Source organism: Brienomyrus brachyistius, chromosome 12, assembly GCF_023856365.1.
Source record: "Brienomyrus brachyistius isolate T26 chromosome 12, BBRACH_0.4, whole genome shotgun sequence".
Lineage (NCBI taxonomy): Eukaryota > Metazoa > Chordata > Actinopteri > Osteoglossiformes > Mormyridae > Brienomyrus > Brienomyrus brachyistius.
In genome coordinates this window covers 6,122,187-6,144,857 of record NC_064544.1, presented here as the reverse complement: position 1 = coordinate 6,144,857, position 22,671 = coordinate 6,122,187, and the positions used below count along the sequence as shown (strand labels likewise).

Here is a 22,671-nt window from a genome sequence, read left to right as displayed (position 1 = left end):
TCCTAATATCCCTGCACATGTAATAATGTTGTAAATAATATTGTCATAATCCTGTCACTGGTTTCTTGCAAGGATTAGTGGGGATTGGGGGGGGCACCCTTTCTTTCATTTAACATCAGTAAAGTTTATCGATAGAGAAAAGTCAGTCAAGTTTGGGGGAGTGGAGGTCGCCGGAAGGCGACTGTCAGCAGTGAAATGTTGCCTGGTGATGTAAGCGAGTGACCGGCTGGGACGCGGCGCAGGCACCTGCACGGCGGGAGACGCGCCATAAGGAGCGTGTGCTGGGGGGGCTCTGGGCTAAACGGCGGCCTGGACACACGTCTGTTTGGGAAGAACAAACAGCGCCTCTGCTGGTAAACGCAGGAAGTTCAGACCCGCGTGAAGTACGATTGGCGCCATCAGGGATGCTTTGAAGGTTGCTCTTTCGGCTCATAACACACATTTCTGCAGACATACCAGGTCCACAGAGACTATTTCTGCTGATTTAGTAAAGAACATGATTTATTTCGTATTTTTGATATTCTGTGTGTGGGGAACAAACTCTCATTCTGCTTTGTATCCTTACTGTGGTGGGGGGGGGGGGGGGGGTGCCAAAAGGCCTCGCTTTGTTCACTGATATATCCATTCAAGTGTCTCTGCTGTGGCACAACGGCAGTTCACATGTTCAACAGCAGGTCTTCTGAAGCATAGGCGGATTCTGGTGCCCATCCACACATGGGATGCTACTCATTTGAAGGCCCCCAGCCTTCAAACACCTGTCTCAGTTATTACCCCACACCTGTCTCAGTTATTGCCCCACACCTGCTTCAGTTATTACCCCACACCTGTCTCAGTTATTGCCCACACATGTCTCAGTTATTGCCATGCAACTGGCTCAGTTATTACCCCACTTCTGCCCCAGTTATTACCCCACACCTGTCTCAGTTATTACCCCACACCTGCCTCAGTTATTACCCCACATCTGTCTCAGTTATTGCCCCACACCTGCCTCAGTTATTACCCCACACCTGTCTCAGTTATTGCCCACACATGTCTCAGTTATTGCCATGCAACTGGCTCAGTTATTACCCCACTTCTGCCCCAGTTATTACCCCACACCTGTCTCAGTTATTGCCCCTCACCTGTCTCAGTTATTGCCCCACACCTGCTTCAGTTATTACCCCACATCTGTCTCAGTTATTGCCCCACACCTGTCTCAGTTATTGTCCCACACCTGCTTCAGTTATTACCCCACACCTGTCTCAGTTATTGCCCCACACCTGCCTCAGTTATTACCCCACACCTGTCTCAGTTATTACCCCACACCTGTCTCAGTTATTGCCCCACACCTGTCTCAGTTATTGTCCCACACCTGTCTCAGTTATTGTCCCATACCTGTCTCAGTTATTGCCCACACCTGTCTCAGTTATTGCCATGCAACTGGCTCAGTTATTACCCCACTTCTGCCCCAGTTATTACCCCACACCTGTCTCAGTTATTGCCCACAACTGTCTCAGTTATTGCCATGCAACTGGCTCAGTTATTACCCCACTTCTGCCCCAGTTATTACCCCACACCTGTCTCAGTTATTGCCCCTCACCTGTCTCAGTTATTGCCCCTCACCTGTCTCAGTTATTGCCCCTCACCTGCCTCAGTTATTACACCCCCCCACACACACACACACACACACACACTCACATATAGAAACACTCCGCTTTGCTCTTTGACCTTTGGTAATCGATTTAATCTCACTGCCTCCCTGGAGGGGAGTGCTGGGGCTGTAATATACAAAAAACATCAAAGTGAGCGTGACAACATGCGTTTTTAAGCTGCTGATATCTGCTGTGAGCTCTTTAGTGAGTCACGGTGAACAGATATGGTGTCTGCTTCAGCGGCGGGAGGCAAACGCTGCTGTTTACCGTGTATTTACTGTGATCCGTGTTCGAGGTCTGAATGCTGAAACTCCCTTTGCTGTGTTTCCAGCCCCCTGAGAACCTCATCTTCCGGCACCACAGCCAAAGTGTGCCTGGTCTGCGGGGATGAGGCCTCCGGCTGCCATTACGGGGTCATCACCTGTGGCAGCTGCAAGGTCTTCTTCAAGAGAGCCGTGGAGGGTAAGTCACCCCTGTTTCACCCTGCATGCACTGCTTCTCACAAACCCTGCCTATGAGGTAACCAGTAATGATCAGACTAAACAGTTTTTGTGAACTATAAAAAAAAATAGGAGGAGCCTCGGCTAGTCCTTGGCCAATAAGTAGATTAGAAATGACATAGGTAAGAACCGAATAGACTAGAATAGAATAGAATAGAATAGAATAGAATAGAATAGAATAGAATAGAGGGGTAGATGTGTGACCTAGTGGGTTACGGCTGTGCCTTTGATTGGAAGGTTGCCAGTTGAAATCAAGGCAGATTGATGTGGCCGTTGGGCCCCTGAATGAGGCCCTTACCCCTTGCTTGCTCCAGGGTCGCTGCTTGCTGTTCCCCTGCACTGTGACCCCCAAGTTTGCTATCGTATGTATGGGGGGGAATATAGTGAGTACATTATTTTTGTGATGTACTGTGTCTATATTAGTATTAGTATTATACTAGACCAGGGTTCTTCAAATCTGGCCCTTCACTCCAAATCCAGGCCTTGTTTTCAGTTCTCCCAGGTAGTTAGTTTAATTACTGTTCCTGATTGTTCAGAGGCTTCACACCTGGCTCACAGGTAGAGGAAGCCTGGAAAATCAGCAGTGCTCGGACCTTGAGGACCACAAATTGAACAGCCCTGGATTAGGCCATCTACCCAGAAGCAGCCTGCTTGTTCTGCAGAGGAGTTTATTTAGTGCCTTAAAAAGAATCCAAAAGGTGACTGATCCTCAAAATGAACAGCATTACTGGATAGCAGGTCTGATGGGGGGGGGGGGGGGGATGACAAGCAGGATGGCAGTAAATAAGCCCTGTCTGATTCGCCGAGGCGGGAGAGGCTGTGCTGCTAAGCAGATAAATGGAAGGAGCTGCATTTTGACGGGGTGACGCTTTTGTTATTCCCAGTGTACGATAAAGCTGATGATCCTTCTTCAGAACTCTTATGCAAAGTAAATTCAAATGTTGTCTTCAATTACTTTAACTTAGCCAGAGAGCTCACTGTGTCATAAGAGATTAGTTAATGTCACATAATAATTTATATTACTAATGATGATAATACTAACAGGCCTAATTTTTGGTTGAACTCACAGTGTTTTTCTAATGAACATTGCCTAGGACATTCCTTTGAAAAAGTTCAACCAATCCAGTGCCAGTGTGTTCCACAGGAGTGTGTCACTGCTCGCCAGTGTGTTACTTTGTGTGACACTGCTTGCCAGTTTGTTACGCAGAGTTTGTCACTGCTTGCCAGTGTGTCACAGAGGACAGTGTCAGTGCTTGCCAGTGTGTTACAGAGAAGTGTGTGACTGCTGGCCAGTGTGTTGATGTTTGCCAGAGAAGCGTGTACCTCCTGTGAAAATCCCATCTGATTCCTTCTCCAGGGAGGTCCTAATGAGATGTAAATGGAACCAGGTGCTTGTTAAAGTGTAACTTTCTTAAGGGAATGAGGAGAAATTGGTGTTTGAAGAGGGTAAAACGACAGACGGTGCGTGTGGACAGCACTGCTACACCCAAGGCAGGCGATGTACAGCTGGAAAGGGTTTTCAAACTAAATGGCATTCCGTACTGTAATAAGAAAACTATGTACAGTCTAATGTATCCTAATTTGTTCATTAAGAATGCATTTAAAGCGTCTGTGTGATGATCCTTGGTAGAGTAGGTTTGTGTAGGATCCGACGTGCCTGATGGAGTGGTCACACTCTCCCTCCGTTTAGCCCTCACTGAGTATGCCTTTGGTCTGAGTGGCGTTCCCACTCGGATTTACACTTTCCCAGCCCCTGCCAGCGGGAAGCGAGCAGCACGGCGCCTCCCTCAGGATCCTATTTATATTCAGCAGGTCGTACAGTAACAGTGATTTGTGCTGCGGGCAGGTTACCTCATCTAACCTCAGTGCAGCAGCTGTGAGAGGGAGGGAGAGAGGGAGAGAGGGAGGGGGAGAGGGAGGGGGAGAGAGCTCTGCTTTTCACGGAGATGAGTCAGCACAGAGATCCAGAACACAAGTAGGCATTAGCAGCGCCTCTGATCCCGACAGCAGCTGTTAAGATCTTTGGATCAGATAGGTGGTAGCTAGGATTATGGCAGGAAATGTCCACAGGGGGTGCTGTCTTGCAGCTGCTGTAGAGGTTAGGCCATCCATCTTCCAGACACTTATTTGGAGCAGGGTCATCCGCGGGCACATTATAATCAGTCATTAAGATAACGTCATAAAGGCATGAAGGTTCATCTGACTCCATTTTGCTCTCGCTGTCACTGGTCACCACCCATTATGGCTGCTTCTGATTGGCTGGTGTCTGCACAGCCAATCAGGCCTGGTCGCCTGTTTTTTTTTCACTCTGGCCTCTCATGACTTAGGATATATCTTCCTTCCCATTATGCAAGTGTTATCAGCCATCTTTTCCACCCACCACTTGATAACTTTGTTCTTTGACATCAATGCAAAATGTCAGAAAGAAAGTCAGGGTTTGTGTTCTTTTGTATAACCAAATGAGACTGTCGGCGTGGCCTGTGATATTCCTGTTGCTGTATAGATTCCTTTTTGCACGTTGGCATCATGCACATGGTCATGATTCAGCTCAGTGTGCCTGTCCCCAGATAGGTCTGAGCGGATCCTTACAGCCTGTTTGGCTGCTGATGACTTTATGCAGAAACATTTTGCTGTCGACGTTGGTACCAGCGTTACACTGACGCAGGTGATGTCAGACACTGGTGCTGCAACAGTGCCCGGGGTTGGCCTGTGATAGGGCTGACATCGCAGGCTTGGTGATGTTTAAGGTGGTACAATAGTGCGAGACCCCAGCTGGGTTGAATCAGTGTAAGTGCAGAGGCCCGGGCTAAAGAAGGGGTGGCTGCAGTTTGGTTGATGGAGCGCAATGGAATGCTGGAAACAGTACTATGCCACTGTGTAGAGAAATGCCCCCAGACACACTGGGAAGAAGCGCGCTGACCTGCGTAAAGAACCTCATGTATATCCAGTTGGAATTAAATCAGTCTTAGTCGTTTGTGCTTCGTTTGTGCTGTTGGAATTTTCGTTTGTGCTGCTTTAGTTTCTGAGATATGATCACGTGACTCACTGTGACGTTGGCCCACCATTCGCATCTGCCATGTTTGTGCCAGTTTGTTTCAGTGAAATTATTGAAACTGGCAGAAACGACTGAGACCGGTTCGGTTGAAATTGGAAACACATGGGCGGCCACATTTCACGCAGGTATCGGGCCTGGTACTTGGGTCTGTGGAGTTAGTGGACATATACCTGTAGAGTTGGCAGCTGCAAGATCTGGCTGCATTCTATTTTCCAGTTGGGTACTCGGGGGTACCTACAACCCAAACGCCTCCGACCGAGCTCTCTCTGACACGTATCTGTTTTTGGGCCCAGTGCCTGGGGGTACCTACACCTGACACACTGAGCTATCACTGACATGCATCTAATTTGTTCAGGTTTCCGATTTCTCTCAGTTTCTCGGAATGAGAGCAGTGGCTCCCATACCTAACTGGCCTCTCTCCACTCTCCCATCTCTGTGTTCTCCTGTCTCTGTGTTTCCATCATGCGTTCTCTCTTCCCGATGAGCCCGGGGAGGAAAGGATAGCAATAACACACTCAGTTTACAGCTGGACGTCTGGGCTAGCTAAAGGAGATCAAAGGCCCACAGTGAATCACATGTGCGTCCCACAGTCACAGGACAATGAGGAAACCCGAAGCATTTTCCACAAATAGCAGACACCTCCGAGAGGTTTTCCTCTGATTCTGACATGGAGTTATAAAGAGAAGAGACACCAGTTTGAAGTAAGATGTCAGTGTTGGTAAGATCAGGGGGGGCGGCACTTCCTGTGGGAAGCTGGCCTGCCCCCCCACACACCTTAATAGATCTGAGGTGACTTATGTGAGCATGTTTTCCGCGTCTCCATCGACTGTTTTTCAGAGCAAGAAGAAAACGCTTATGTAATAGTCATGTGACTATGCCAAAAATAGTGGCTCGGATTACAGCTGCCGTGCCTCCTTGTGCAGAGATTTGGCTCCTGGCTCCCAGACAAACATAGTAGGCGGGACGCAGTAAATCTCCTTCCGCTGTTTCTAGGCTCTGTCTGCTGGGATCTGCATGAGATCATTTACAGTGCTGTACATTAGTGGGCTGCCTCAGCTATCTGGCATAGCGTACATTAGCAGACTGCCTTAGCCAACCTGTGTAGCGTACATTACGGGGCCTCCTTAGCAAAACTGCATAGTGTACATTAGTGAGCTGCCTTACCAAACCCAAGTGGTGTACATTAGCGGGCCGCCTTAGCCAATCCGCATAGTGTACATTAGCGGGCCGCCTTAGCCAATCCGCATAGTGTACATTAGCGGGCTGCCTTAGCCAATCTGCATAGCGTACATTAGCGGGCCGCCTTAGCCAATCTGCATAGCGTACATTAGCGGGCCGCCTTAGCCAATCTGCATAGCGTACATTAGCGGGCCGCCTTAGCCAATCTGCATAGCGTACATTAGCGGGCCGCCTTAGCCAATCTGCATAGCGTACATTAGCGGGCCGCCTTAGCCAATCTGCATAGCGTACATTAGCGGGCCACCTTAGCCAATCTGCATAGCGTACATTAGCGGGCCGCCTTAGCAATCCTGCATAGCGTACATTAGCGGGCCACCTTAGCCAATCCGCATAGTGTACATTAGCGGGCTGCCTTAGCAATCCTGCATAGTGTACATTAGCGGGCTACCTTAGCAATCCCAGGCAGTGTACATTAGCAGGCTGCCTTAGCAATCCCAGGCAGTGTACATTAGCAGGCTGCCTTAGCAATCCCAGGCAGTGTAGATTAGCAGGCTGCCTTAGCAATCCCAGGCAGTGTACATTAGCAGGCTGCCTTACCAATCCCAGGCAGTGTACATTAGCAGGCTGCCTTAGCAATCCCAGGCAGTGTACATTAGCAGGCTGCCTTACCAATCCCAGGCAGCGTACATTAGCGGGCTACTTTACCAATCCCAGGCAGTGTACATTAGCAGGCTGCCTTAGCAATCCCAGGCAGTGTACATTAGCAGGCTGCCTTACCAATCCCAGGCAGTGTACATTAGCAGGCTGCCTTACCAATCCCAGGCAGTGTAGATTAGCAGGCTGCCTTAGCAATCCCAGGCAGTGTACATTAGCAGGCTGCCTTACCAATCCCAGGCAGCGTACATTAGCGGGCTACCTTAGCAATCCCAGGCAGTGTACATTAGCAGGCTGCCTTACCAATCCCAGGCAGTGTACATTAGCGGGCTGCTTTAGCAAACCTGCATGGTGTACATTAGCGAGCTGTCTTACGGCTTGATGCATCTGTAGGTTCATAGAAACACTCCACATGATGTGGTCCTGTCGTCATCGTCACCTAAGATGGAATCAGGCGGCAGCCGCCCCCCCCCCCCCCTGCAGCTTCTCACAGGCCTTATAACTGTAGCTCAGGAGTGGGGGTGGGGGACAGCGTCAGCTTTTCAGTGTCATTCCCAGAATGTTCCTGTGTTCAAGTGTGTATTTTCACATCACGTTCTGTGTCATTAGTAAATCAAGTAATCGTAAGATGTTTTTACAGGTTAAGTGATTTAAATTTTTAACTAAATAATCACTAATAAATGTACCACTTGATTTTATTTCTCACTTTTAAATATGCAGAGTGGATTTGAGTGTGACTTCTCTATGAGATGCAGGTTGTTAGCTTGACCTCCTAATCACTTCACTTATGCTGCCCCCTGCAGGTCAGCACAACTACCTATGTGCCGGGCGAAACGACTGCATTATTGACAAGATCCGGCGCAAGAACTGCCCGGCATGCCGCGTCAGAAAGTGTCTGCAGGCAGGAATGAATCTGGGAGGTCAGTAACAACGCGGTGTCCTCGTCACAACCTGTTTATCATGCAAACAAGCCACGGCCAGTCTTTACCACGCCCCATATGACATTTGGTGTTTTTACTTTTGGGTACAGCTCACTGCCAGCCTGATAGCCAGGTCAAGTGATCTGTATCAGCACAGTGAACTCTCCACATGCTTACTGAAATATAGGATGCAGGCCAGAGATGGGGCAGAGGGGCAGAGAAGAGATGAGGCAGGGTGACATAGAGACGATGCAGGATTAGAGTCAAGATGAAGAAGGGTGACAGAGATGACATAGAGATGACAAAGTAGGGTGATACAGACAGCAGAGCAATGGAAATGACAAGAGGCAGGGTAATGAAGGCGAGAGAAAATGACAGCGATTAAGCAGGGTAACAGAGATAAGGCAAGCTGACAGAGACGAGATAAGAAAGGTCGACTGCGACGAGGCAGGGTGACAGGAATGAGACACGGCAGGGCAATGGAGCTGAGGCGAGGCAGGGTGACAGGGATGAGTCACGGCAGGGCAATGGAGCGGAGGAGAGGCAGGGTGACAGGGATGAGACACGGCAGGGCAATGGAGCAGAGGAGAGGCAGGGTGACAGGGATGAGACACGGCAGGGCAATGGAGCGGAGGAGAGGCAGGGTGACAGGGATGAGACACGGCATGCCAATGGAGCGGAGGAGAGGCAGGGTGACAGGAATGAGACACGGCAGGGCAATGGAACGGAGGAGAGGCAGGGTGACAGGGATGAGACACGGCAGGGCAATGGAGCGGAGGAGAGGCAGGGTGACAGGGATGAGACACGGCAGGGCAATGGAGCGGAGGAGAGGCAGGGTGACAGGGATGAGACACGGCAGGGCAATGGAGCGGAGGAGAGGCAGGGTGACAGGGATGAGACACGGCAGGGCAATGGAGCCGAGGAGAGGCAGGGTGACAGGGATGAGACACGGCAGGGCAATGGAGCGGAGGAGAGGCAGGGTGACAGGGATGAGACACGGCAGGGCAATGGAGCGGAGGAGAGGCAGGGTGACAGGGATGAGACACGGCAGGGCAATGGAGCGGAGGAGAGGCAGGGTGACAGGGATGAGACACGGCAGGGCAATGGAGCGGAGGAGAGGCAGGGTGACAGGGATGAGACACGGCAGGGCAATGGAGCGGAGGAGAGGCAGGGTGACAGGGATGAGACACGGCAGGGCAATGGAGCGGAGGAGAGGCAGGGTGACAGGGATGAGACACGGCAGGCCAATGGAGCGGAGGAGAGGCAGGGTGACAGGGATGAGACACGGCAGGGCAATGGAGCGGAGGAGAGGCAGGGTGACAGGGATGAGACACGGCAGGGCAATGGAGCGGAGGAGAGGCAGGGTGACAGGGATGAGACACGGCAGGGCAATGGAGCGGAGGAGAGGCAGGGTGACAGGGATGAGACACGGCAGGCCAATGGAGCCGAGGAGAGGCAGGGTGACAGGGATGAGACACGGCAGGCCAATGGAGCGGAGGAGAGGCAGGGTGACAGGGATGAGACACGGCAGGGCAATGGAGCCGAGGAGAGGCAGGGTGACAGGGATGAGACACGGCAGGGCAATGGAGCGGAGGAGAGGCAGGGTGACAGGGATGAGACACGGCAGGGCAATGGAGCGGAGGAGAGGCAGGGTGACAGGGATGAGACACGGCAGGGCAATGGAGCGGAGGAGAGGCAGGGTGACAGGGATGAGACACGGCAGGGCAATGGAGCGGAGGAGAGGCAGGGTGACAGGGATGAGACACGGCAGGGCAATGGAGCGGAGGAGAGGCAGGGTGACAGGGATGAGACACGGCAGGGCAATGGAGCGGAGGAGAAGCAGGGTGACAGGGATGAGACACGGCAGGGCAATGGAGCCGAGGAGAGGCAGGGTGACAGGGATGAGACACGGCAGGGCAATGGAGCGGAGGAGAGGCAGGGTGACAGGGATGAGACACGGCAGGGCAATGGAGCGGAGGAGAGGCAGGGTGACAGGGATGAGACACGGCAGGGCAATGGAGCGGAGGAGAGGCAGGGTGACAGGGATGAGACACGGCAGGGCAATGGAGCGGAGGAGAGGCAGGGTGACAGGGATGAGACACGGCAGGGCAATGGAGCGGAGGAGAGGCAGGGTGACAGGGATGAGACACGGCAGGGCAATGGAGCGGAGGAGAGGCAGGGTGACAGGGATGAGACACGGCAGGGCAATGGAGCGGAGGAGAGGCAGGGTGACAGGGATGAGACACGGCAGGGCAATGGAGCGGAGGAGAGGCAGGGTGACAGGGATGAGACACGGCAGGGCAATGGAGCGGAGGAGAGGCAGGGTGACAGGGATGAGACACGGCAGGGCAATGGAGCGGAGGAGAGGCAGGGTGACAGGAATGAGACACGGCAGGGCAATGGAGCGGAGGAGAGGCAGGGTGACAGGGATGAGACACGGCAGGGCAATGGATCGGAGGAGAGGCAGGGTGACAGGAATGAGACACGGCAGGGCAATGGAGCGGAGGAGAGGCAGGGTGACAGGGATGAGACACGGCAGGGCAATGGAGCGGAGGAGAGGCAGGGTGACAGGGATGAGACACGGCAGGGCAATGGAGCGGAGGAGAGGCAGGGTGACAGGGATGAGACACGGCAGGGCAATGGAGCGGAGGAGAGGCAGGGTGACAGGAATGAGTCACGGCAGGGCAATGGAGCGGAGGAGAGGCAGGGTGCGAAAGACATGGTAGGGTGACAGAGACGAGATGGAGCAGGCCGACAGAGCCAAGGCAAGGTGATGGAGATGAACCATTTACGATTCAGTTCATTTTTAGCACCGAAACCTACATCTAGCTTGTAATTTACTTTGTCTCTTTGTAATTCCATCAGTGGTCCAAGGTCTGTCTTCAGCACTATCAGGGAAAAGTCACAGCATCAAAGTTGGACTGACTGACTGACTTATTGACTGACTGACTTACTGACTGACTTACTGACTGAATCGGCTGAAATCAGTTTTAGTCTGTGGTACTTAACATATGCCAATAAAGTGAGTAATTAGCACCCGATTCTAACAGTCAACCAGCAGGTAATTTTATACAGCTGATATGAATGTAGGCCTTAAAAATTAGCAGCTGCAAAAAAAATAGCTGACATCCATCCCTGTACCGTTACCCGAAGGATATTAAATGAAAAAGCCCAGTAATTTCTGATTAATATAATTTCCCCAAAGTTTACCAGTCTGTTATTGTTTAATGCAAAACCATATTTTAAATTCAGAAAAAAAAATCACACACCACAGCTTTCAGCTAGGTAGGTAAGATACTTGGGTATTTTCTTATTGGCCAGACACGACACTGCATTGTGTCTCCAGGGAAACCGGGTTGATAATAGCACTTCATGCTTGTCCAGCTTCTACCCTGCACTGCAGCTGGCAGTGTTTAGAGCTTCTTTCCTGACTGGTTATCCAAAATTTGGAACCAGGGAATAATTGTGTTGCTTTGAGTGACCGTTCGTTTTGTGCTGCTCTGCCAGCAGCCAGGAAGTCCAAGAAGCTGGGGAAGCTGAAAGGGGGTGGCGACCCCCCGCCGCCGGATCCCAAGGAGGGCCTGGAGCCCGAGACAGAGCTCAGCGGCGCCGCCCTGGTGCCACTCTCACCGGGGGTGACGGCACACCTGTCGCCCACCATCTGCAGTGTGCTGGAGCTCATCGAGCCGGAGGTGGTGTACGCAGGTTACGACAACACCCAGCCGGACACCACCGACCACCTGCTGTCCAGCCTCAACCAGCTGGCCGGGAAGCAGATGATCCGGGTGGTCAAGTGGGCCAAAGTGCTTCCAGGTCCGAGTCCTGTCAGCATGGACTGCACCACGTTCTTCACATCATACATTAGAAGAGCACTCTCCTAAAACATTAGTTTTTTAGTGTATTAGTTCATTAGGTTGATACCTGTATATGACAGTATTTGTCTGTGAAATTAGTTTATAACAACTTGAGTAATGACTAAGCTCCAGTTCCTGCTGTGATACTCTACGCAGTCCCTTTAGGCATTAGTCCCTTCTGCTTTATGGCAGGAAGCCTTTAAATCGTGGCATTGTCTGGTCTGGACAGTTTATCGTGCTGCCTGGTCACTCTCCTTCACCATGTCCTCAGTCGGTTCCTCCTGTGCTCTTGCAGGCTTTAGGGTTCTGCCCATCGAGGATCAGATCACGCTCATCCAGTACTCCTGGATGTGCCTCTCCTCCTTCGCCCTCAGCTGGAGATCCTACAAACACACCAACGGACAGATGCTTTACTTCGCGCCCGATTTGGTTTTCAACGAGTGAGTGAGACGCCAAGCATGCCTCTCCCGCCGCGTCTGACCCGGCCCGCTCTGCTCAGGCCACCCACAGGAGACAAAGACAGAGACTGACTGAGTGTAACAGTCAGCGTCTACACGAGGGAGTATGGAGATCACCCAGAGAGTGCTTACGGAGCAGGATAAACACTGCAGGGCACACACTGCAGGGCACACACGCAGGATGCCACACACCTGGCCAGTTATCATACGGCGGCCATGCTAATGATGTCATTTAACAGGTGTAGCAAGAAAATACTGTAGATGGAAAAATTCCCCCTAGTACTCAGCGCCTTTCACAAACATTCAGGGATCTGTGAGTCAGCACCACAGTGCAGGAATTTGCATGTGTCAGTTGTGAACACTGAAGAAGGAACAAAACATAAACTTGCATAAATGTCCGTTAAACTGCACGAGCAAAATTGCACTGACCCCTGCAGGTCACTTTCAGAATGAACTAAAGCTGATGTCACCAAATGGTACATCTGTCACCTTGTGTTGGGGGTTTAACTTAATATTGGATCTTGCCAAGGCCTCAAAAGCGTTACGGCCTGTTCCTTTCAGCAGAGCTTTCCTTTCTTTCTTTCTCCTACGTCAGCAGTCAAAGGCAGGCAGCTAAGGACGTGTTACTGCGGTGGTGACATTACTATCCCCATGTGACTCACATGGACTCTGACCCGATTCTAGCTTCCCAAAGGAAACTCTAAGCCATGGGCTCGGTCCACACTTACACTCCGATGGTTCTGGGTGATTCTTAACTCCTTTTATGATGTTACACCAGCAGCAACAAAAAGTAATATTATTATAATGAAAAGAACATTTTTAGGCATGAACCAAAGACACATTTGAAGGTGCTTGTAGGAAGGGTCTTAGAATTCAGCCTGTCGCCTCGACATCTGTTCTGCCAGTGTTAAGTTGCTCTCAGCCTGGTGTCAGTCCTGCTTCCTCCCGTGCCTTTGTGGCTCTCATTAGCTGAAGAGGTTATTTTGTAGTAATTATTCAGCGGTTCTCCCATAGCAACCAGGAGCTTGCTTGTTGGGGGAGGCGAGTGCTTGGAAGTGAAGGCAGCGAGGCCCATTGCGTTGGGGGCCTGTCCAAGGTGCCGATTCGCTCTGTGTCTGTGCCGAAAGGCACCCATCCTGCTGCAGCAATGGCAGGGATCCCCGACATGCAGAGGATCAGCCGTGATCTGGTGTGATCTGGCATGATCTGTCTCTGTCATGCGTTTTACTGCCTGTTAGTCAGACGGATCCCTAATCAAGGTGCCGGTAACCAGCCAGTCTGCTGGTCATAGCTACAGAATGCACACCTACTTAGCATTCGCAATAACCAGTTGTTTCGCTTATTCCAAATTATCATAATATACTCTGGATTGAATGTTCCCTTAAATATTTTCGAACAGCTGAAGGACTAAGAGCACAGCAGACATGCGGAGTTTCAAAGAGACAGCCTCCCCCGAGATGTAATGGGTTTAGTGGACCAGGAGATGTTTTGGCAATTTCGCGAACTCGTGTGTGAGAGGATCCAGATTCCCATTAGTGGGTGACATATGCGAAGTGCATCTCCCACCCTCTCAGGGCTGGCTCCGCCCCCTCGCTGTTTCCTGGAGAGGATGCCATCCTGTCGTGTTATGTCTTCCTTGTTAATTTCTCTGCTGTGAACGCGAATGCTTGTCGCACCGAGGTGAGATCTGGTGACTGTGTGAATGTAGTTCTGCAGCGAGATTTCAGGCTTACACCTATTAAAGCACAGATAGCAGACAGGTGATGTTGATAGATCACCCTGCCGCTAGAGTTGGGGGTTTTACCGATGATTCCTCGTGCAGTGTGGTGCCGGACGGTCCAGGCTGATGTGTCCTCACCGCTTATGTCCTTCCCTCTCCCACCACCAGGGAGCGCATGCAGCAGTCAGCCATGTACGACCTGTGTGTGGGCATGAGGCAGGTCAGCCAGGAGTTCGTGCGGCTGCAGCTGACCCATGAGGAGTTCCTTGCCATGAAGGTTCTGCTGCTTCTCAGCACAGGTGAGGGCGCCATCGAGGGGAGGGGGGTCACACTACTGTACTGGCCCTCCCTGTACCCGCCTCTGATAATCTGATCCGAGTCACATGCATGCATACAAAGACTTCGGTATGGGATGCGATGTTCCAGGTACTTCCTGGTTCCTGACCTTATCTTAATTCGCCGAGTGCTCTGTTCACACCCTGCTGAGTGCTTACGTGAACATTAGGACTCAGAGTCAAACCGGCCCCGACTGCCTCAGAGGTGCCGCAGAAGCTTCTTTGCGTAAGGAAGCACGGGGTTAGACTTTAAGGGGTCCTGCAGCGCCTGCTAAGTCAGACTCTGGGCCGTCGTCCAGCAGTGGCTGCGTTCCTCGATTCCCTTCAAACGTGAGCCTGAATATGAAAGGAAGTGTGGGGGGGGGGGCTGCTTCTCCTCAGGGCAGCCTGGCAGGAGAAGGGAATCTCATGATGATCTCGGCAGAGAACCTTCTGCTGTATCTGCTGGACAGTCAACAAAGAAAAATGCCAGTTTCAGGTGAAACTCGTACTTGCGCGAATCCCCATGTTCAGCTGCCTGCGTTTAAGCTCTGGGGTTTTATCGATGCCTTACGCGTTGGAGTCTTTTCTTCTGTACTGACATGTCATTCAGGGTGACTATGCAGGGCTACCGCCATTCACAGGCAATTAGCGACATGCTAAGCGATAAATGCTAAGTGTACGCTAACTTGGAGGATTTATGTGGAGCGGCACCGTATATAAAATCTGCAGGTATCCAAGGCTGGGATGCGAATTTTGGGGGGTTTTAATTTCACCGCATGAATTCTTGTGAGCAACTCCTGACTGAATGAGTTATAATGTGCTGCAACTAGGTGGCTTCGCAGAGCTTTGTGTAAACTGTGACCAAGTACTTACTTATAATCAAAAATGTGTAGAACATAAACTTTTATAATTGACTGTTAATTGCACAAGGTTTGAGGCTGAAGCCGAACGACCAGAAATGTTAGATCGGCCTGCTAATGTAATAAAGGCATGCTGCTTTTATTGACTGAAAGCTGTTTCCATGGCAATGCAGGAACAGAGAATTAACCTGTTAAGCTCTTCGTTTTTACTTCTGCTGTTCTTCTTAAATCTTTTAGTACCTTTAGATCTTTTAGCCTATTAAAGCTCACACATAATACCCATAATTCTGTCGTCTGTGCTTCCTATTCAGAATTTCATTTCATAGTATTTTTTTTACTCTGTTTATTCTCATCGTTAGTTGAGTATTTCATGTCTCGGGGTTTTCTGCTGAGGAATATGACAGCGCTGATGCCAGGGGAATCCGGGTGCCGCCTCCTCGGGGCTGCTGTTCCATGTGGCATATTGTAGATAATTAGTGACGCCATAAATGCAGGCTGCCCTTGGCCTTCCGGGGTGATGAGCCCTTGTCCTGAGTTATTCCGCCAGCTGTGGCTGTGGTGGACATTTGGTCTGTCGACACCAGAGGGGAGTCGTAATCGGAGCTGGGGCCGTAGACCAGTGCTTTTCTGACCGGATCAGCAGCCGGGATCACCTTCCCGATTCAGCACCACTTTCAGGCCGAATGGCATGGACTCGAATCACAAAAAACCGCATATGAAAAATCTCGCAGTGGTGAAGCTGAGCAAGAGGGTGTAAATGGTTAATAAGCATTTCTCTGAGTAAACTCCCTAATTAGTGCCGCTTCAGCAATGAAACGCACATTGGACGGGACAGCAGTACTCTGGCATAACTGGCAGACACCGTGTGGGTCAGCGAGTATGTGTGGGTGGGGGGAACATCATGTCGAGATCCTCCCAAGCAGCCTAATGACAACCCGAGGGCCCCCCCGCCATGCCGAAGACACGCCAGGAGGAATCCCGGGAACGCCGGTCGGCGTCTTGGGCCGGTGTTCCCCCATCCGTCCTTTTCTGCTTCGTGTTGAAGTTTGTTGGTCTTTGGCTGAATGTCAGTTAAACCCTCTGGCTGTTTGCGATTCTGGGCTCGACTTTCCGGTTAGTCAGACCTGCAGTCATTAAACAGGATGGCTTCATTATTCACTGCCTGAACTTCTAATTTATATCGTCTGATTTTAAAATGTTTTATCTCTTTCCCCATTTCATTTGTTTGCTATTCAGCATTTCAGCTGATTGACCCTTGACGCTCTGTTAAGGACAGGAACAGACACCCATTGGTCCTGGCTTAGGGGACCGTGGGCTGAGTCATCCAGTGACAGCTCAGATTTCAACTTAAGCGCTGAAGGAATCTTGTGACCTGGCAGTGTAGGTTCCCAAACCAGAAAACATCATTCCATTTGATACCAGCCACCTTGTTTACCTCCACATGCTTGCCCACAAACCGGTGGCTAAAGCTGTGAGCCGCTGCCGGGAATCCGTGATGGGTGTTGGGCGTGAGAGCCGCCCTCTGCCAAGCCAGCTACCTCTGCCAACTCTGTAATCTAAAACCCTTCCGGGGTTTTGTCAGGTCGGCTCTTATGAAATGCCATCTTTGTAAATGTATTTTTAGCTTGTCATTTGTAAATGATGCTTGTCGACTAGAAGGCCCAGGTATCAACAAGCATCTCCGTCCATCGTCACCTTCCGTCTTCCACCTTTGTGATGCGGCCCGTCTGAGCCAAACCCTGCTCCTGGTCTCTCGAATCCCCTTCTCTTCATCTAACTCCAAATGACCTTCTGGTGCCACTTCACAATAAGGCTCCCTTTTGCCACTTGTAAATGGTAGTAACTGATGGTGCTGGGCTGACTAACCTCTTCTGTATGACCCCCATTCTGCTGCCATTGTTCGATGCTGCAGGCTGCATGACTGTGTGCTTAATTATATACCTGTATGTCAGAAAGGGGTGTGGCTTGTGCGGCCAAATCCTGTAATTACTAGGGGTGCCCCAATATTTGTCCATCTAGTGCACAATCCCTTGATGTGGTTATAGGCAGTGCACAGTGTCCCATTACTAGAGTGTCTTCAGAGCTGTGGATCGTGTGGTATAAACACTGATATCCAGTGGATGGTCCTAGGTGGTGTCGAGTACGTGATGAGCTGTTTGTGACCTCACGTGCTTCTCGTACCCGACAGTTCCTAAAGATGGCCTGAAGAACCAGGCCACTTTCGAAGAGATGCGGATGAACTACATCAAGGAGCTGCGGAGATCCATAGCCAAGAGCACGGGGCCTGCGGGCCAGACGTGGCCACGCTTCTACCAGCTCACGAGGCTCCTGGATGCCATGCATGATGTGAGTACACAGCAGGGGGCTCCCAACACGTGGTGGGACAGCGGGAGGCTGGGGGGTCTGATGTGCTCCTCACGCAGCAAAATCCTAACGTGGGTCCCAGGAAGGAGGGCGCTGGGTCTCTGAGCAGATCTGCTGATGGTTAACCGACCCTTAGACGACTCCCCCAGGGCTGGGAGGAAACGTGGCGATTACGATAACAAACGGAATTGGTACTACGATTGGGGCTTGTTATTCGCTGGAAGTCAGGAAGGGGATATGGGCACAGATGGGGGAGTTCTGGAATTCGGCAGTGCAAGTGTAATCACTGAGACTGCAATCTGTTCATCTCTCCAGCTGGTGGGGAATCTTCTGGACTTCTGCTTCTACACCTTCCGGGAATCCCAGGCGCTGAAGGTGGAATTTCCTGAGATGCTGGTGGAGATCATTAGTGACCAGATACCAAAGGTAGAATCAGGTCTGACCCACACACTCTACTTTCACAAAAAATGACTCCGGAGGGAAACGTTGCAGAAGAGGAGGAGCTGCCTTAAATTAGCCCGAGCCGGTCAGCCCCCGTCAGATTCCAGAGAGCCGGGAGCTTGGCGTACCACCAGCTCTGGTCAGCTGGACCATCCAGGAGGAGAACAGCGGTGGACGACACTGAAAAGGACCGAACGTCTGCCCCCCCAAAGACCACTGCTTCAGTGGACATGAAGCCATAGGTCGCACCTCGGTATAACCTCGGTATAACACTCTCAGTCACTTGAACCTTAACTTGCAAGTCCTTTAATCACGCCTGATAAAAGATGCAGGATGCCAATACCTGTATCTAATGATGATTTCAGCAGAGACTGTTCTGTTTTAAAGGAGCCATCACACACACACACACACACACACACACACACACTTATACCCTATAGACATCCCTGAGGAAATTTAGGACATCTATAAGGGCAAATGCAGGTGTAAATGTGATGTAATTTAAGGGCTTAACCAACGAAACCATGCTGTAAATTTAAAGAGATACGATTCAGCTTATCTGAATAACAGATACACGTGACCTCAGCGGCATGGAGCGGAAGAGGAGGGGAAGAGGATGACGTCACGTTCCAACGGCACATCCCAGTGACCGTAGGCGAGAGGTGACATGCACACAAGTTTGGGGGCTACTATGTGGTTTCTAGCTTCAAAGGAGTATGCGAGTTTCCGCACCAGCCTAAAGTTCTTTTCATATTGAATTAATGTGAGTTACATGGAGAAAAGACGTGAATCTCACCTCATCTCCTTACTATGTGCGGTGGGCCGACAATAACATTCCCTGGATTTTTTAAACCGGTCTCCCAGTGTCTATAGTTAAAAACTAGCGCTCTGTGCAAAACCCCAAAAATTCCAGGAGCCAGAATACGGATTTCACATTCTTATAAGTAGGCCTATGTTTTAGTCTGCTCAGATTGACGATAATTTGTAACAAGGTCCATGTAGCACAGCATTAAAAATATATATCTAAACACGTAGGCTGAAAAGACGTCCTCATAAAGGACAATGAAAAACTGAAGATTGGCAAAAACTTAAATTACATCTGGGACCTGAAATTGAACTTATAAATCGCCCTTCAAAAGTGCCCGAAAAAAATTTGTACTTGACAAAAGCCTGTAAATTTCATCCCTTCCAACCAAACCAAACCATCATCTTAAAGCTTAAATTTATACTCCACAAAGTAGCGTAACAAATGCATTAATGCTAGTAGTCCATATCACAGCTGCCTACGCATTAAACGATATTATGGAACTGTCTGTCGTCACCGGGTGAGTTCTGGAGGGGCTTGTCTTGTATGTGATGCACCAGAAACACCCGATGAGAGCTGAAAAGCAGCGATCAGCAAGACTGCAAGTGAGTCTAATTTGGGAGGAGAATCGGGAGGGTCAGTAGTGATCTGCCTTTCCGGTTGTCATCCCTCCTTTAGGAATGTCTGCCGCCTACTTCACACACAAGTTATCGGGCATTAGTATTCTTTAATTTTTCTTAGTCGAAAGAAAATGTGTGTATATATATATCTTCTTACATTGAACCTGCAAAGATTTTATAATATGGTCTTGCATTTGACCTGCAATGGAAGGAGGACGGAAACTACACAAGGATGACATTAATATGATAAAATGAAGAGCGAGTTCGTAGTTTACCCACAAACGATTCCTGCTCTCTTTGCAGCCCTGTATATTGCTGTCTATAAATTGAGGATTCTGAGATAAGCTACAAAGATGTACGATACTATGTGATAATGGGCTGTAGGAAGGACGAGAAAGTATTTTTTGGAAGAATTATATTTTGTCGGAAAACATGTAAGTCCATTTTTTTTAAATATATTTTTTGTAAAGTAAAATGTTTATGCATGCTTACTGAAGAGATGTTTACAGTGTATTTTACAATGGGAACGTGGTGCCTTTATCTTGTATGATTTTCATCCTGTTGTAAATATTTGGAGCCGATCCGCGGATGAGTAACACGTTTCTACTTCAGCTTTTTTTCTGCGCCTCCCGCTTCTGCAGTGTCCTCGTCGTGTCTGAAGCTCAGCCGGAAAGGCGGCGTGAGCCTGAAAAACGTGAGAAATAGGTGGCTAAGCGTCTTTTAGGTGCTTGTTTATAAGTTCACTTAAGCAATATGGTCGCTACGGTCTTTCGCTCATTTACTTGAATCGATCTGCTAACATGTTTCTCACTTTTCAGTAATTACTCCGAGCAACTGATCTTTTCCCTCCTTTTTTGTGACGGACACACGTTCGTTAGTTTCAGAGGTCGCCAAACTCAAATGTTATTTTATCTGATGATGTGTCATTTCTTTACCTTGTTTTTTACACTCCGCATTGGTTTTGAATACAATTATTAAAACAGCTTGAGTAGAATAAGGGATTAATTCTGAGTTTTTTTTTGAGACGGCCCTCTCCACGCTTTGGATGAAAAGGCATCTTGCATATCATCTTCTGCTTTAATGTCAGATGCAGATGTGTGCAGGCTGCCCCATCGCCACAAACCCACCTTGACAGGGACACTATTGAAGCCAGAGCCCCGAGTATCACTGGGCGGTCCGGATGCTTTCATTACACGCCTTATTTATATTATATATAAAAATATATAAAACTTTATATGAAATACTCACCAGCTTCCGCCACCTAATTCCCATTCCGTCAGTGGCTCACTATCGAGTTTCGCCTCGGCTCCTCCTCTGCAGCGAAGCATTGTGTTTAGATGCTTGACACCGTGTCCTTAAGTGACCACGGGATTAACGCGGGGCCTGTTTATTGAGTTTAATATTACCGGTGTTTAAAAAAAAAAAAAAACTTAACAATCCCTCATTCGTGCAGACGTGGACGACTAATCCGCCGAAAGCCGAAACGGGTAGGAAGAAAAGCAATTAATGACTGACAGTCGAGGTCGCAGTACGGAACTAATTTTAGATCAACAGATTTAATAATTAATTGTTGATGACTGTTGTTGTAGCCATTAAAAGACACACTTGGGATCAGGAAAGTGTTGTGGGTGGAGGCGGGCGTGGGGGCAGCACGCAGCACATGCCACTGCTCGCCCGGCTGCTATCCACACCCCCCCCCCCCCATCCTCTCCTGCATCCTGAGGCATTTTAGGGCCAGTAGGTGCACGCCTGTCACAAGATTGATATCCCAGGCATTTCTGCACTGGTTCAATCACTGCGAAACACGAACCGGACAACAGCAGAGTTTCCCCCAGTAAGAGTGCAGACAGTCGGGCAGAGTGCAGACAATCGGAAGCTCGGACGTGTCCGCTCGTCAAAAGGCTCTTTCATCAATGCTTTATGGTGCAAATCAAGAAGGCAACAGGAAAACATTACCCAAATACTCTTTTCCACAATTAGCTCTGAACATTAACCCCAGAACCAGTACTACCTTAAAAATAATACAAAACAAATATGATAAATAACCTAAAACAAAGTTTTAAATAAAACAAATTCAAAGAAATGTGTTTTTTCTTCAGATCTCATTGGCAATTTACGTTAAAAATGGTTTAAAATGGAAAAATAGGCTGGTATATAATAACCCTACCATATATTACACGTTTGCTTGTTCATTTCAATTGATTGAAACCCCCAGCGCTTCACGGTGGACCCCCCCATAGATGTGTGGTATGTCGTGAATTATGGGGGATCTGTTTTGCTATGGTTACTTACTGAGCCAGAAAAATGCAATGAAACGAAACACCGTTCAAAACACCACAGAAAAGAACACAAAAGTAAAACTCAATGCCAGATCCGACTGAGTCACACATGATGAGAAGCACGTGGGGGTGTAACATTTCCCATGAATGTGCAGGAGAGGACAAAGGTAAAGAGGAGGAAGAAGGAATGACACAAAGGAGGAAGGAGGGAGAGAGACATTTGTGAGGGGAAAAAAGGAGCACAGATGGAGAAAAAGTAAGAGGGGAGGATGGTGAGCGGGACTCGGCCATCGATTTTTACCAAAGAAATGAAGACACACTGCCTGAGATTCACAGTTAACCCCGTTACGACTCCCGGCCGCGTGCAAACGTGCACGCTGCCCGCCTCCCAGCTCTCCACAGCCCATTCTCCCTCCCCAGAGCCGCGCTGGCTGGATCAGCCCCATCTCCTGTCTAGTCCTCTGCCCCCCCCCCCATCTGTAATTGAGAAGAGAACATTTTGAGATCAATAGATGTTAGCTTAACGGTGCGAAAGTAATGAATAGTAAGTGACGATTCATGTTACAAGGAAATATATTTTTTTTAAAGCACACACTGAGTTTCCTTTCTTAATTAGACATGATGAAAACAGGGGAGTTCAGAGGTGTGATCGAGGACATTACCTTGAAATGCGGGGCATCGAGAGGGAACAGGCCTCTGGTCCGGGCACCACCCAATCTCCCACAGAAGTCATGGCTGGCTGGCTGCTTTCTTTATATTCATCAGATGAGCAGTTTTTACGCAGAGCAACACATTCATCGGACTTTTGTCCGTTCTTTCGGACCCACAATTTCCGCTGATCAAGAGTGTGCTCAGGACTTACGGTTTTCAGGAGAAATCCAAAAGGCCATACGTTTTGTACAACGTGCAAAGTTTTGCTCTTGATAGGAGTGTTACATAGATAAATGCGGGCAAACTAATCAGAGGGAGCAGAACCGTTTCCAGGAAGAAGAGCCTGTTCCATTGTGCTCATAG

General features: G+C 49.5%; 1 protein-coding gene and 1 long non-coding RNA gene across 4 annotated transcripts in view; one reads left to right on the top strand and one right to left on the bottom strand.

Moving 5' to 3' along the window:
* LOC125705316 (mineralocorticoid receptor-like) overlaps positions 1 to 19,853 on the top strand; it is a 53,294-nt gene extending 33,441 nt beyond the window's left edge. For 2 of the 3 annotated variants that reach the window (XM_048971815.1, XM_048971817.1), the window contains exons 3-9: positions 1,963 to 2,093; positions 7,823 to 7,939; positions 11,447 to 11,752; positions 12,089 to 12,233; positions 14,140 to 14,270; positions 17,337 to 17,494; positions 17,828 to 19,853. In XM_048971815.1, coding sequence (XP_048827772.1) covers positions 1,963 to 2,093; positions 7,823 to 7,939; positions 11,447 to 11,752; positions 12,089 to 12,233; positions 14,140 to 14,270; positions 17,337 to 17,494; positions 17,828 to 17,983 — 1,144 coding nt within the window. In that variant the 3' untranslated portion in view covers positions 17,984 to 19,853. The remainder of the gene's footprint in view (positions 1 to 1,962; positions 2,094 to 7,822; positions 7,940 to 11,446; positions 11,753 to 12,088; positions 12,234 to 14,139; positions 14,271 to 17,336; positions 17,495 to 17,827) is intronic. The other variant, XM_048971816.1, reaches the window with a different exon arrangement.
* On the bottom strand, positions 6,935 to 7,374 carry LOC125705319 (uncharacterized). Its single transcript, XR_007381469.1, has 3 exons — positions 7,282 to 7,374; positions 7,066 to 7,173; positions 6,935 to 6,993 (listed from the first exon to the last, which is right to left on the bottom strand). It is a non-coding gene; the product is annotated as an uncharacterized LOC125705319 (long non-coding RNA).
* Positions 19,854 to 22,671: the final 2,818 nt, after the last annotated feature.